This window comes from Gastrolobium bilobum, unplaced genomic scaffold (assembly GCF_033153095.1).
Source record: "Gastrolobium bilobum isolate Gb01-03AN ecotype WA unplaced genomic scaffold, APGP_CSIRO_Gbil_v1 utg16824, whole genome shotgun sequence".
NCBI classification, from domain to species: Eukaryota; Viridiplantae; Streptophyta; class Magnoliopsida; order Fabales; family Fabaceae; genus Gastrolobium; species Gastrolobium bilobum.
Window position 1 is genome coordinate 327,661 of NW_026899360.1, and position 13,583 is coordinate 341,243.

The 13,583-nt window shown below is 35.6% G+C and overlaps 1 protein-coding gene across 1 annotated transcript in view; it reads right to left on the reverse strand.

The window, feature by feature from the left end:
- Positions 1 to 13,583, reverse strand: part of LOC133289951 (uncharacterized) — a 109,456-nt gene that overhangs the window by 19,741 nt on the left and 76,132 nt on the right. Inside the window, exons 40-46 of the mRNA XM_061487999.1 lie at positions 7,883 to 8,046; positions 6,522 to 6,684; positions 6,083 to 6,352; positions 5,748 to 5,945; positions 2,386 to 2,428; positions 2,032 to 2,165; positions 1,632 to 1,961 (exon numbers count right to left, since the gene is read on the reverse strand). Of these exons, the coding sequence (XP_061343983.1) occupies positions 1,632 to 1,961; positions 2,032 to 2,165; positions 2,386 to 2,428; positions 5,748 to 5,945; positions 6,083 to 6,352; positions 6,522 to 6,684; positions 7,883 to 8,046 (1,302 nt within the window). The remainder of the gene's footprint in view (positions 1 to 1,631; positions 1,962 to 2,031; positions 2,166 to 2,385; positions 2,429 to 5,747; positions 5,946 to 6,082; positions 6,353 to 6,521; positions 6,685 to 7,882; positions 8,047 to 13,583) is intronic.

Below are 13,583 nucleotides of genomic sequence, written 5' to 3' on the forward strand. Positions count from 1 at the left end.
GATTTGGAAACTGAAGAGAAATTACCCTATCACACTGACATCCTCTATCAATGGCTCCAAAGAGAGCTATTCTGGGAGAAGTTTTGGAAGACATGGGCATGGCAACAAACACAGCGATGATAGCAACCACAACCCAAACCCATCACGTTCCACTAATAAGATTTAACCTATTGTACTATTGGACATGGTCTCGCTACCAAGAACTATTGTACTATAGCCCAATTGCAAGATTTAACCTATAAGGAGCCTTAGATTTCCAAAGTGGCTTATCGTAAGGTAAGAATCTGGGAAAAACTAACTATGGAAATAACCCAAAAAAAGAAAATCCATAATCCAAGATCTGCACTATTAATATCATTACTTAAGAAAAAATAAAACAAAACCAAAAAGGGATGCACTTCGATGGCCTTTCCATCATTCAGGTTCCAGTAAAAATCGAAGTTCCAAAAGACGATGGAATCCTAAATACTCGAAATTTTAACGGGGCTATTAGGCAAAGAAAGTCAATAAAGACAAGGATGATTATAAGTATTATATAGAATAACTTCTTTTATTGAAAAATCATAATAATTAACAACAAATAAGATAAATAGGATAAGAAATTCTATTAAAACAAGAAAGAAAAAAGAGCAAAACAAAGAAAATGAAAATAGCATCTCAAAATGTTATCAAATTTCTTCGCACTTTGCAAATCGATTGAACAAACCTCCTAAAGTGGCCATGGGCCTGCCACCCATAAAGATGCCAAGAATTAGTTCTATCACATAAAAGATGGATAAGACTGATGAAGAACTCTTGGACTACACTCTGGTCATAAACCCATGGAATAAAACACACCAATGGCCTTACACCCCTTCCTCTACAAAAGCATTTGAAATAGATGACCGGATGGTTTTCCAGAGAGGCAGTACAAATCAACCACTAATCATACTAATGCCACATAGCATATTTAAACAAAACTAATTTGATATTAAAGTTCACAAGCTTGGGGTTTGCCAAGTTCTTAATCATGATAACCATATCCTTTAAAAGTTGATATCAATTGCCTGAACATTGTTTATTGACTTCGACATGCAAGAAAAGTCTTCCATCTAAAACACACAAACATGCAATAAAAGTGATTGTGAAGACATTATTAGATGGTATATGGCTAAGTAGTGCTAGTGTAATCCTACTCAAATTGCATACCCTTGCTCTAAGGCTAGTATAATGATTATGGCAATAGTGCTTGATCTATTTTGAAATTTCATACGCATCCCATATATCACTGATCCTCTACTCTCTTAGTGCACTTGTTATTTCCAATGTCTGAAAGAGGAGAGGTCTGAGATAATTATGAGCATTTTATGCGGCTATCTGTTTGTAGCTTGGTGAGTAGAGAAAAACAAAGGTGCAGATATAAGCAATAGGAGGAGTAGCTCAAAAACAGTTCCCCATTACAAGGAAGGGTAATATCAATTCACCTGATGGGATTTTCCTGCTTCTGACATATGCTTCCCAGGATAACCTGAACAACCAACCCAACCAACGTGTGGGGTTAACTTTTCAGTCTCATAAAACTCATCTGTCTGAATCCTGTAGCTCTCTGTTTGGATAGATTCAGAATTACTTGAATTTTTCAGCAAATTCACCTTTTCTGACGAATTTTTTGAAGTGAGACATAAATCAAGAACAAAATCTGTGAGGTTACGAACAGAAACCAGAGATCGAATATTCACATATCTATTGCCATCCTTCACACTAGCTTCACTGGCAACAACAGCATTACCTAACCGCCAGCAAGCAGCAGGGGTAGCATAGTTTAGCCTCACAGTAGTCCAAGGACCTTCTTTGCTAGGACTAATTTGAATAAACCCAGATTTATGGACCTCATAACTAGAGGGTTGGTTGTTATTATCGACTTCAGAACCATGAACTAGTATGGCACATTGTAATCTGCGAGACTTCTGATAATAAGCATCCTGAAATCTCAGTATGACATTATTAAGATAAGTACTTTGAGAAAAAAAAAAAAAATACCAAATCATACACAACGTTCACCATGGAGTTTTCTGCAGACAAATCTATCCAGTTCAACTTATTAGCAAAATTTTGGGGATATGAGCAGTCCTCAATAGTTCTTGCTATCTGGTTCAAGGAAGCTGAAAAAAAGCCAACGGGAACACCTACAAGAAAAGATAAGAATCTAATTAAAAAAGAAAGCACAACATATGTGCTTTACAATATCGAGGGAACAAAAAATTAGAAACATGATAATTCTACAAAACATCAGTACATTCCAGATCTGTATCTATTGCAAACATCTGAACCGATATTAATTAGTTTGCACTTTACTTATAAGCATTGAATGTCACTTCGGTCTGGATGGAATTTCAAGGTAAGTACCTTTACTCATATCTGTTACAATTAAGTCCAAAGAGTAGTAATCCTGTAAAAAAAGCATAGAAGCCAAATTTGATGTTAGTTTCTCAATTGGAAAACCAAAATGGAGACTGAGGAGAAAATGATGCACTAATTTTGAAAACCAAATGTAAATTCTACAAAAAAAGGGGTCACCATATGCAAAGTCAAAAGAAGCATTTGAGTTCTACACCATAAAAAAAAAAAAATCTGCTTAATGGCAAATACATGATTCAACAAGCAAATTAAATGATATGGTTCAATACAAAAAAATATTATAATAAATAAAAATAAACAAAAAATTCAGCATTCACTAGTTCCAGAATGTTGAATTAAATATAGCGTGCTAGATACTTCTCCTTTTAAGGAAATCTATGTAAAATAGGTCCAGTTTAAGAACATTATCTAAACACTCAATTGGTTGACGATGTTCAAAGAGTAGCTACGCAGTAACCACTTTTTGACTTAATTAACCACCTAAATGGAAAATAGTTAATTGTCCTCAAACTGAAAATATTTTTAACAAAATTTTTTGTATTATACCTTTCATTTTTCTATACCTGGGGGACAGAATAATGTTAGTTTGTTAATAGAAACAAGAAAAGCAAATAAAAAGTGGCCAACTACTTATGTTCAAAGTAGTAGTGAGAGAAAAAGAAATGAAATGCCTTAGAGTCTCACTAACTGCTTATTGGGGGAAAAAACCAAATGAAAAATCTGCTTCATGCAACACCAGAAAACAACTCATAAGTCGGTTTTCAAAGAGATGCCAAACAGAGAATCCTACTCTACAGAAAATGTAATGGCATGGCATGTTTTCAGAAAATAGCTGTTCATTCATTTGTTTTTGTTATTCTTTCTGTATATAGCTGTAATCTTGTACTACACACTTATACTAAAATTGTACATATCCTGTTTACTATTATAAATAACACCAGAACATACAGTGCTAGACCCCGTGCATTCACAGCAATAAGGATTCTCTCTAAGATCCTCTCGCTAAAAGGTAAACTGCTCCATGAACTATATCACATAAAGTTCGAAAAAGATAATATGAAAAGTCTTATTTAGCAACTAAGTTCCAAAATATTATAAAGTTCTCACATTGAACATAGCCTCATCTTAGCCAACACATAGTTAAAAAATTCACGGTTGGATAGTAACTGAAGCAAATAAAGTTAAATCAAATAAATAATAAACATCCTGTTGAAATAAAAATAAAATCGAAAATGTTAATAGGGGAAAACTAACAAGAAATCGACTTTAAGATTATAACAAAAATATGAAATATTATTCACCCATAATAAAAATCATAAAGACTAAACTCCAAGGAATATATTACTAAGTATATACACTTCAGTTTGCTTTAAGCCGGGAGGTATTCCTCCCACCTTTAAGTCCTTAAAGGATGGAACATGGGTCCACTAACTACCTGTACGGTAGGATAACATACGTTACTCAGAAATTGTCAAACTAAATTAACAACTTTTCATATATTACTAACCACAAACTCATTAACCATTTATCCAACTGATTTAACCACTTACGGGAAATGATGCAATTAACCAATTATCTAATTAAATTATCCATACTTTATGTCACATTACTTAGGGATAACAAAACCCCTTATCCAAGTTAACCTTAATTTAACAAATTGTTAAACTCAATTAACAACTTATTTACATATTACTAACCACAAACTCATTAACCATTTATCCAACTGATTCAACCACTTAAAAGAAATGATGCAATTACCAGAACCCCTTAGGGGGTGTTTGGTTGAGGAAATTTTTTTGGAATAGTAGGAAAATAGAATTGATAGAGAAATGGTAAGAAAGTGAGATAAAGTGAGATAGATAGAAAAATGTAAAAAAAAGTTGTTTGGTTGGATAAAATTTTACCAGGAAAATATATGAAAATTTTGAAAACCTATGTTTGGTTTTGAAAAAAAATATAGATAGGTAAATGATATAAAATTACAATTTTATCCCCGATACCCTTATCCTAAACAAACAAACAGTGGCCCTCTATATCAGACGCATCCTCATCGTCCTCCTGTATAACCCACCTCGATTCGGTGGATTCCATCGAGAATCCGCCATTGATCTCCCCTCTCTCCTCCGCCATCAAATCCAAACCTTAGTGTTGAGTTTCACGAGCTGTGTTTGGCGTACACACAGTATAGTAGCAACCAATCGAAGCTTTCATTTCAGAAGGAAAACGCCATCTCTGCTCTTTCAACTTCCAGCGTGCCTCACCTCACATCACAGCCTTAATTTTTTTTTAAAACCAGAAGGAATTAATATTCTAACTTTTCTTCTTTAAATTTAAAATATAATTAGCCCGTCTTTGAAAAAGAGCTATATCTATCTCGCAAAGCATTTTTGCGATAACCCTTCTTCATGAAAGGGTGGGCTCGCACTCGCAGGCCCCAGGCACTATTTGAATGCAAATAAACATAAAAAGAAGAAAATATCATTATCAACGAGAGGGTATAATGGGAGTCCAAAAAGTGTGTGAATAGTGCGATGTCTGGGTTTTTCAAAAAAACCATCCTCACATTAGCTTTCTCAACAGTGCAAAAAGCAATCTTTCTCATCAAAAGTTAAAAAATCCATGCAAATGATATGGATGGTTTTTGATAAAAATCGGTTGAAACAAACGTGGTTATTCTAAAATCTAAACTTCATTTGCATAGGTATCTGTTAAAAAGCTTGTAACCAAACGCCACCTTAAAGATAAGCATAGAATCCACATGAATATATAATGGGACCAATTACCCATTAACCAATTGCACCAAAAAGGAGATAAAAAAGTGTGTAATTCTCACAACATCATATTTCATTTTTATATAAAAAGAAGTTTGGCTACTGAACAAAGAAACAACAAAAATAACTTAATAATAAAAATAATCAAATAAGTTCAACAACAGTTTCCAATCCCTCCGCATATCTATTAAAGAAAGCCATAAGCTAAACAGCATGAAGCAGCCACAAAGATAACCCTATGCCTTAAAGCACAGTGACAACATATCATTATGTTCCAATCATGGGCCATATACTTCTCGAAATCTAAGGATTATGCTCCAACCAAATGCATCAAATCACAGCATAACAAGAACATAGCCAAATATTTTCGTTGGCCTTGCTCTAGCCATAATACCTAAAACAAATAAGAACAGACACATCCAAATTCTGAGTACATTTTGAGCACTCAAAAATAACCAAATAATCTATTCCAAATGAATTTGGCCCTTAGGAAATGCAAACATAAATGACCAGCAATTTCCAACACAACTCACCTAGAGAAAGAATAAATAAAAGCAATTAAAGATAATTATCCGGTACCAGGGAATCAACTTTGAAGAAAAATATTTCATTCCACTCGACTAACTCAAGATCCGAAGGCAATAAATGATGTGCACTTCTTCCACATGTACGTGCACTCTGTTGATGAACCAATGCATCAGTAGGGAGGCTCTGATTAGGAGAAAGACGGACAGCCACTGTATATTGCTGGGAATCTGAAACTTCAACTCTGGGGAACTGCATTAGAAATATGATAAATTTTTAGGCAATTGAATAATAAGCAGCATTGAAGGTTAATAAACCTGAACACTCTGTCTGCCAAATGCCAAAATCAAATATTAAATCGTAGGCTACAAAAAGAATCAAAACCATACCTGTGCTTCTGCTATGATGATTGTCACCAGTGTTCTAACCTTTCTACAAAGTTTACCCTTTAAATGAGATTCTAGCATATTTTTCGACACAGGAACTTTCACGGCCTTCATGTCCCCAGATGGCATCCTAATTATATTTTCGAGATCCCTAGCTTCAGTAGCACGGATAAAAATATCCTGACCAAGTTTGTTTTGTGGGATTATATAATAATTTCTCTTGTGGAGTGGGTCAATGATAGAGTTTCCACCATAAGTTGGAGAAAATGTATCCTATTAGATGTCACCACCCCCAAAAAAAAAAAAAAAAGAAAGAAAAGGAAACATGTAACCATGTTAACACATAGGTAAAACAAAAGAGGTGTAAAATAGAGAAAATCAAATACAATGAGAAAGACAGACTTTAGGGAAGCAGAAATGAGAGAGGTTAAAGAAAATTTACTCTATTTTTATAACACTCATGAGCACTGCTAAGGTTGTTCCAGCTTGCATAAGCTTGAATGATCATATTAACATTAGAAACTGAAACATTTAAATTCAGATCTCGAGTTGATGTTAAACGTAATTGAGAGGCTGCTGCTGGGGCATTAAGGTCATATTGGTACCTACGAGTAGCAGTAATTAGAAAAAAAAAAAAAAGAGAGAGAAATTGGAACTAAAATATAATTTTGATACATGCAAGCACAACATTTTAAAATTAAAAAAAAAAAATCAATTAGTAAAATAATAAATTTCATATATTATTTGCGTTAACATCAGTTGAAATTCAAGTAATTCTGAATGTTATTTACTCGATCATTTTTATACAAATGTTTACAATATATGGAAGACACATGTGAACAACTAAAATAAAGAGCTGATTCTAGGAAAATAAATAACAAGCAAATCAGACTTATGATTTATCACATGTCTTCCCTATAATATGTCCCATCATAATCTGTCTAGTAAAGGAAAAATGAATCTATAAAAATTACACAATTATTCTATATTCACAACAACATTTAATAGGAAGGGAAGCAAAAAAGGTAGACCCTCCAATCAAAATGATAGTCCGAAATCCCCTTTTCCTTTTCTTCTCTTTTTTCAAACATTAATAGGGGAGGATGAGATGTCCTCCAAAACAGAAATATTAAGCCAATCTATTCTGGTATCAAGAGCAACATTAGATTAGAACCATAGTCACCACCAGCTACCATAAAAAACAAATAGTATATTTTGGTTGCTTTTTGCCTTTATTTCTGCATTAGTTGCTGAGTTTTGGCTACACTTTGGCTCAACTGCCATCATTGTCTATTCCAGCCACATGATAATGCTCAAGCCGATTCAAGTTGTTTCAAACCATTCGTAGGCAATTTAGCTCTTTTTTCAGAGCCTGGTTCAGTTTTGCATTCCAGAGAATTTTTATAAAATTTTTTAGGTCTTCTACAGTCAAATTTCAGGCTTTCTGGTTGTTTGAAGCTTCCAAAATGTTGTTCTTGATAAATTTGGAGAAGTTTAGGCCTTGCTGTCCATGACTGATTGCCATGAAAATTTCTCTTCCTTGACCATGCAACATTCTAATCTTACTACTCCAAAGAACAATGTCAATAACTTTCCGTCCCTACTGCTCCAATATTCCCACATATTAATCATTAAGGAACTGGTACAAAGTAGATGGACTGACCCAACATCCTTTTTTAACTCAATTCTCATTTTCATCAACCAAAGCAAACCACTGATCACAACAACCAAAGCACTTGAAGATTTTACCAAAGGTAACATATATTACGAGAATACTATAATTTGTAAACACGGATCAATTACCTTAAGAATCCATCTACTGGCTCGAGAAGAGGCTCCCAAGCTTCATACTTATCATTATATGACCTGGCAGCCATGGAAAAACCAACAGTGCAATTCAAATACCCAGTTCTTCCATGCAAACTAAATGTTATTCCACTCATAGATATATTGAACAAAGGAACCATCTGTCAAAATTTAAAGAAAAGTAGTCAATACAAAGGTAAGACATAGCCATAGATCTTGTTAGAGATGTAATATAAAATAATTTATGCATCTTTACCTAACAAATTAAGCTTTTGGGATAGTTGGTTCATGATATGAGAACCTTTATGACTAAGTGGTCTAGAATTCAATCCTTGTTACCCACATTATTAATAAATAGGGAATTTCGGCATAAGGTAGGTTGGCTTATACATTATCCATGTTTCAAGTCCAAAAGGGCTCTTATGTGAAGGAGCGCATTAGATATATAATATAAAATCATTTATGTGTCTTCACCAGGTAATTCGTCCATAACAGATTTCATGCTTTCCATAGTCTATAACCGAGAGAGATATCCCACAAAATCATCAAATTAAAGTTTCAGATTGGCCAGAAGAGAACAGAAGGTTGGCATAATTTAAACTAGTACAGAAAGAAGACCCCCATCCTTTATTCCAATCTTCCGTTTTTCCCGAAAGTTAAATATTACATTTTTTTGTATTTATAACTATTAAAATGAGGAAGAAAGACGTCATTCTAACACTTACCACTCACACTTAAACACCATTATTGAAGCAATTTCTATAGTTTCTCATTTAACTTTAAAGTTCAAACAAAAAACAAAGGGGATTGACATAGTGCATGTAAAAAATATAGTTGTTTAGAAAGTATTAATGCAAAGCCCACTTCCCAAAGAAACTGGAAAGAAAGAAACAAAAAGAAAACAGACAACAAAATAACTTCACAAAATTTTATATTGAACAAGAGCCTAATCTTTAAAGATATTGTTAAATATTGTTAAAAATAGCTTAATTTGATTACATTTGGTTTGACTTGTAGTTTCCTTGTTTCGTTTTTATCCGTAATGGTAAATCCTATATATATAAGGAATGGGGCTGAATCAATTTCCTTAAGCCACATCCAAAAGTACTCGTGACATGGTATCAAGATCCAGAACCTGTCCTTTTAACCCATGTTCCAGTGATTTGAACCAAAGTAGGTCCTCACTCTAGAGATGTAAAATACTATGCCAGATATGTCTGAAACTGCCCAGAACCAACCAACTGGCAACCCTGCCAAGCATCATAATCATAATCACCTCCAACTCATTGTCTATGCATGGATCTCACACGACTCACACATACGACATTAGACGGCGCATGCATCTCAAGCGCCACTCAACCATTGACGGATCTCCACACTTCCAGTCGCTTGTTGGAGTCCCGACTTGGTAGTGGATCTTTGAATATCACTTTGTTTGGGCACGTTTTTTGCTGTTTTCACCCATTCTTCTTGTTGCATAACACGTCTCAACCCATTCTTTTGATCTTTTGAGCAATTATGGCCTCAAGTCCAAGTTCTACATTTGAGTCTTAAGGTCCTCACTTATCCAAAGTCATCAACCCGATTCGGAATGTTCTGTATCTTATGCTTTCTCCGGTACCCCTATAATCACTTTTGAAAAGTTGAATGCTAAGAGGGTCACTCATCATCTTGAAAAGTCAGCTTTCAATATTCCCTCAGAAGATCGAAGACAATGGGAGAGGTTTGATTATCAATTGTGTTCTGTGTTCTGGCAATAAGTAGAACCCGATATTGTAATCAATTTCAAGACCTTTAATACGTGTTACTTTTTGGAAAAAGATTTGTAGTCCATTTGCTAATTATAGTCAGCCTAGAAATTAGCTTCCCTTAAATAGTCAGATCATAACATGAATGGTTTTTTTACTCAGGTGCAGGCTATAGTGGAGAAGTTGAAGATGTTTTGCAGGATGACAATCGTCAAAGCTTATTAAACAAATTGGATAACTTATACGTGGTGCTAGTTTTGCATGCCATGCACTCTGACTTTGCTCATGTCCTATATCAACTTTTGACTGGCCAAGAGGTACCAACCATGGACTCAATTTTCACTTGTCTCTTGAGTTCCTACACCTATAACTACAGATTACCACTCCAACAACATTGAAACATCGGCCTTTGTAACTGCCTCAGGATCTCATGGTGGACATGATGAGTATGTGGCAATAGAGGAGGTTGTGGTGGCCATGGTCGCAATCTGCATTATACAATCAGGCCACACTCAAGAGACTTGTTATTCCATTCATGGTTTTCCCAAGAAAATTGTTAACAGCACTCAGTATGATTGTCTTCAACAAGAAGAATAGAGATCTAAAGCCCCCTTGAGTAAACCACCCTTAACTCTATCAAAGATGGAGTTCTAAGAGTATCTCCAATCAAAGGCAGCAAGGCAGACTCGGTCCTCTCCTACCATCATTGCTCAAACAGATAATCTTACCAGACATATTTCTATTACCGGAAATAATCCAAATTCTTGAATTTTTGATTGAGATGCCTCTAATCATGTAGCTTGTATTTCTTCTCTCTCTTCACCTGATTTTCCTCATTCTATCACCTTAGCTAATGCTTCTACAGTGTTTACCCAAGGCATTGGTCAGGTTTCACACACTACATCTGTATTATTAAAATGAGTTTTATTCTTAACCCGGATGTCCTTTTAATTTGATTATTTTAAGTCAGCTTACCAAATCTCTTAATTATTCAGTAACATAGAATTCTGAGTCTTTTGTCATTCATTTTCGTGGTACGGGACAGACGATTAACGTAAGACATGAATCACAAGGATTTTATTATCTCAAATGAACCCATCATGTGCAGTGTGCTGCTACTGAATCTCTCAGTCTTCTCCATTAGCATCTCGGTCATCCTAGTTTGTCAAAACTTCAGCAAATGGTTCCATGTTCCAAATCTTAGCAAGTTTAAAGTCTCTCAATTGTGAGTCGCATCAATTTGGGAAGTATGTTTGGGCCTCCTTTACCAATAAGATCAAGAGTCAAGCAGAGTTTAGTTTTCCCATCGTTCATTCTGATTTATGGGTTCTGATATATGGGGTCCAAGTCATGTCTTAACTCTCTCCAGATATAAATATTTTTGCTATATTTATTGATCATGACATACTTGGCTATTCTTAATGAAAGAATGGTGTAAGGTGTTTTCTGTACTGCGATTTTTCATACTGAAATTCAAAATCAATTTGGCAAGTCCATTAAAATTCTACGTAACAACAATGCCAAAGAATATTTTTCTACTAAATTCTCATAATTTATGTCTTCTCATGGTATTTTACGTCAATCATCATCTGCACAGATACGTCAAGAACCAACTCTTCCAAACGCTTATGTTGTTAGGTGAATCTAATGAATAGTGTTAGAATAGTATGTTAAAGTAATACAATGAATACAATAGAATAGTTTCTATACTTGTTAATATAAATATATTCCCTGTTGCTCGCATTAGACACACAATTATCCAATGAAGTTGGTATCGGAACTTTTTTTTCTAGGAACTTTCGCTTCCGCTAAAACCCTAAGCCCACTGCTTAGGTGTGCCAAAACCCCAATCTCACTGCTTAGATGTTCTCTCCTTCCTTGTCATGCGTCTCTCCGGCTTGCAACAATTGGAAACTCTATCCACTGCCGGAATCATCGTTCACGGCAAGAGTTACTGTTCACCCTCAGAAACATTGTTCATTGCTGGAAACACTGTACAGGCATCCTTTTTGGGTCGTTTCAAGACAGAACTGCACGGTTTTGTCTCCTCCTTCAAGATCTGCTCTTGGTTCATCGTGGGTCTCTTGTTTGGCTATCGGTTTGATTTTATTTGCTTTGTTCTGCAAGTTTTTATGGCATTCATAATGGTAGAATCATCTCTGTTGAGATATATAAAACCATTAATGTAGCCTCCCCCAACAGCTTAAGCTTTTGGGTTGAATTAGATCTTTACATGGTATCAGAGCCTTGGAGTATCGGGTTCGATCCTCACCGCTCCCCACTTTCTTTCAAGTGAAATTTCTTTCTTTGCACAGGTAGGTGGGCCTATGCATCGTCCACCCTTCAAGTCCAGTGGGCTCTCGTGTGATGGGACGTGTTGAGATATATAAAACCATTAATGTAGCCTCACCCAACAGCTTAAGCTTTTGGGTTAAATTGGTTCTTTACAATCTCTTGTTCACTCGCATGTCAATTCTCCTCCTCTTCCTACCAAAAATTCCTCGGGTATCATCTCCACTAAAGTTGGGCCCATTACCTCCTCCAAACTGAAGGGTTCTGTTAACTACATGAATTGGGCCACCTCTGTTCGTGTCTGGTTCTTTGGACAGGGGCATGGGCGACATCTCACAATTAAATCTACTCTATTCCTAAGGAAGAAAAATCTGATTGAGAATGGATTGACAATCAACTTCTGAGTATTCTTCGGAAGTCTATTGATCTAATCGTTCTGGACATTTTCTATTCTTTTCAAACATGCTATGAAGTGTGGGAGGAAGCTAAACACCTCTACCCTAATAATATTCAGCAGCTCTATTTCATCATTTCTCAATTTATGGATTTGCGCAAATCATCTGACATTTAGATGGATCCATATGTTGGCAAAAGTCAATCTTTGATACAGGCGTACTTGGATATGTTGCCTTACCCTACTGATGCTTCTGCATATAGGAACAGGTAGAGCGCCTCTTTATGGTTGCCACTCTTTTTGGTCTGCCCAAGGAGTATGATAGTGTCCATGACACTATCTTGACTATTGGGGATCCTGATTTATCACTGACTTACCAGCACCTTTTGAATCTCAACAAGAAACCAGTGTCTGCTCCTTATTCATCTTTTGTTGTTGATTCCACTGCTCTTGTTTCCCACACTGACTCTCCCGGGAATAGTGGTCACGGACATGGCCAGGGCCAGGCGAACGCGGTCAGAGACCTTGTAGTTATTGTCAGCAACTTGGTCTATGACCCTCTCATGCTGCAAATATAGCTCAGTCGGATACTACTTCATCTGATTCAATTTCTCTCTCCCTACAAACTATACAACATTCCAGAAATGAGTGAAATCATGAATAAAACAGGTACAGCCAAAGACATGTGGGTATAGAGGATATAGAGGAGTATCTGGAAACAACAGGTTATAGGGAATGTCATTGTTAAGCACAGAGGAAGGCATGTGGTTAATAAGAAAACAAGAGGCGAGTATTGCATTTGCCCAAAAGTGAAGAGGAACATGCACGTGAATAAGAAGAGTCCAAGCAGTTTCAATGAGTTGTCTGTTTTTACATTCGACCACCCCATTTTGTTGTGGAGTGTGAGGACAAGTAGTTTGGTGTGAAGTACCTTGAGTGGCCAAAAAATTATAAAAGTCAAAAGAAACATATTCCTTAGCATTAACTCTACGTAAAATATGAATAAAGGAACCAAATTGAGTATAAACCTCAGCAGAAAGCTTTTTATAAATGGAGAATAACTAATAACGATTTTTCATTAAATAAATCTAGGTACAACGTAACAAAATACCGAAAGCCGAAAACAGACAAGGTACGACTTGGACCCCAAATATCTAAATGGATAAGAGAGAGAGGAGTATCAGCTCGTTTATTGACTAGACTGGCAAAAGGGGACTTGCTTCCATTTCTGAGAACCGCCCTTTTCTCACTTATTAACGTCGTC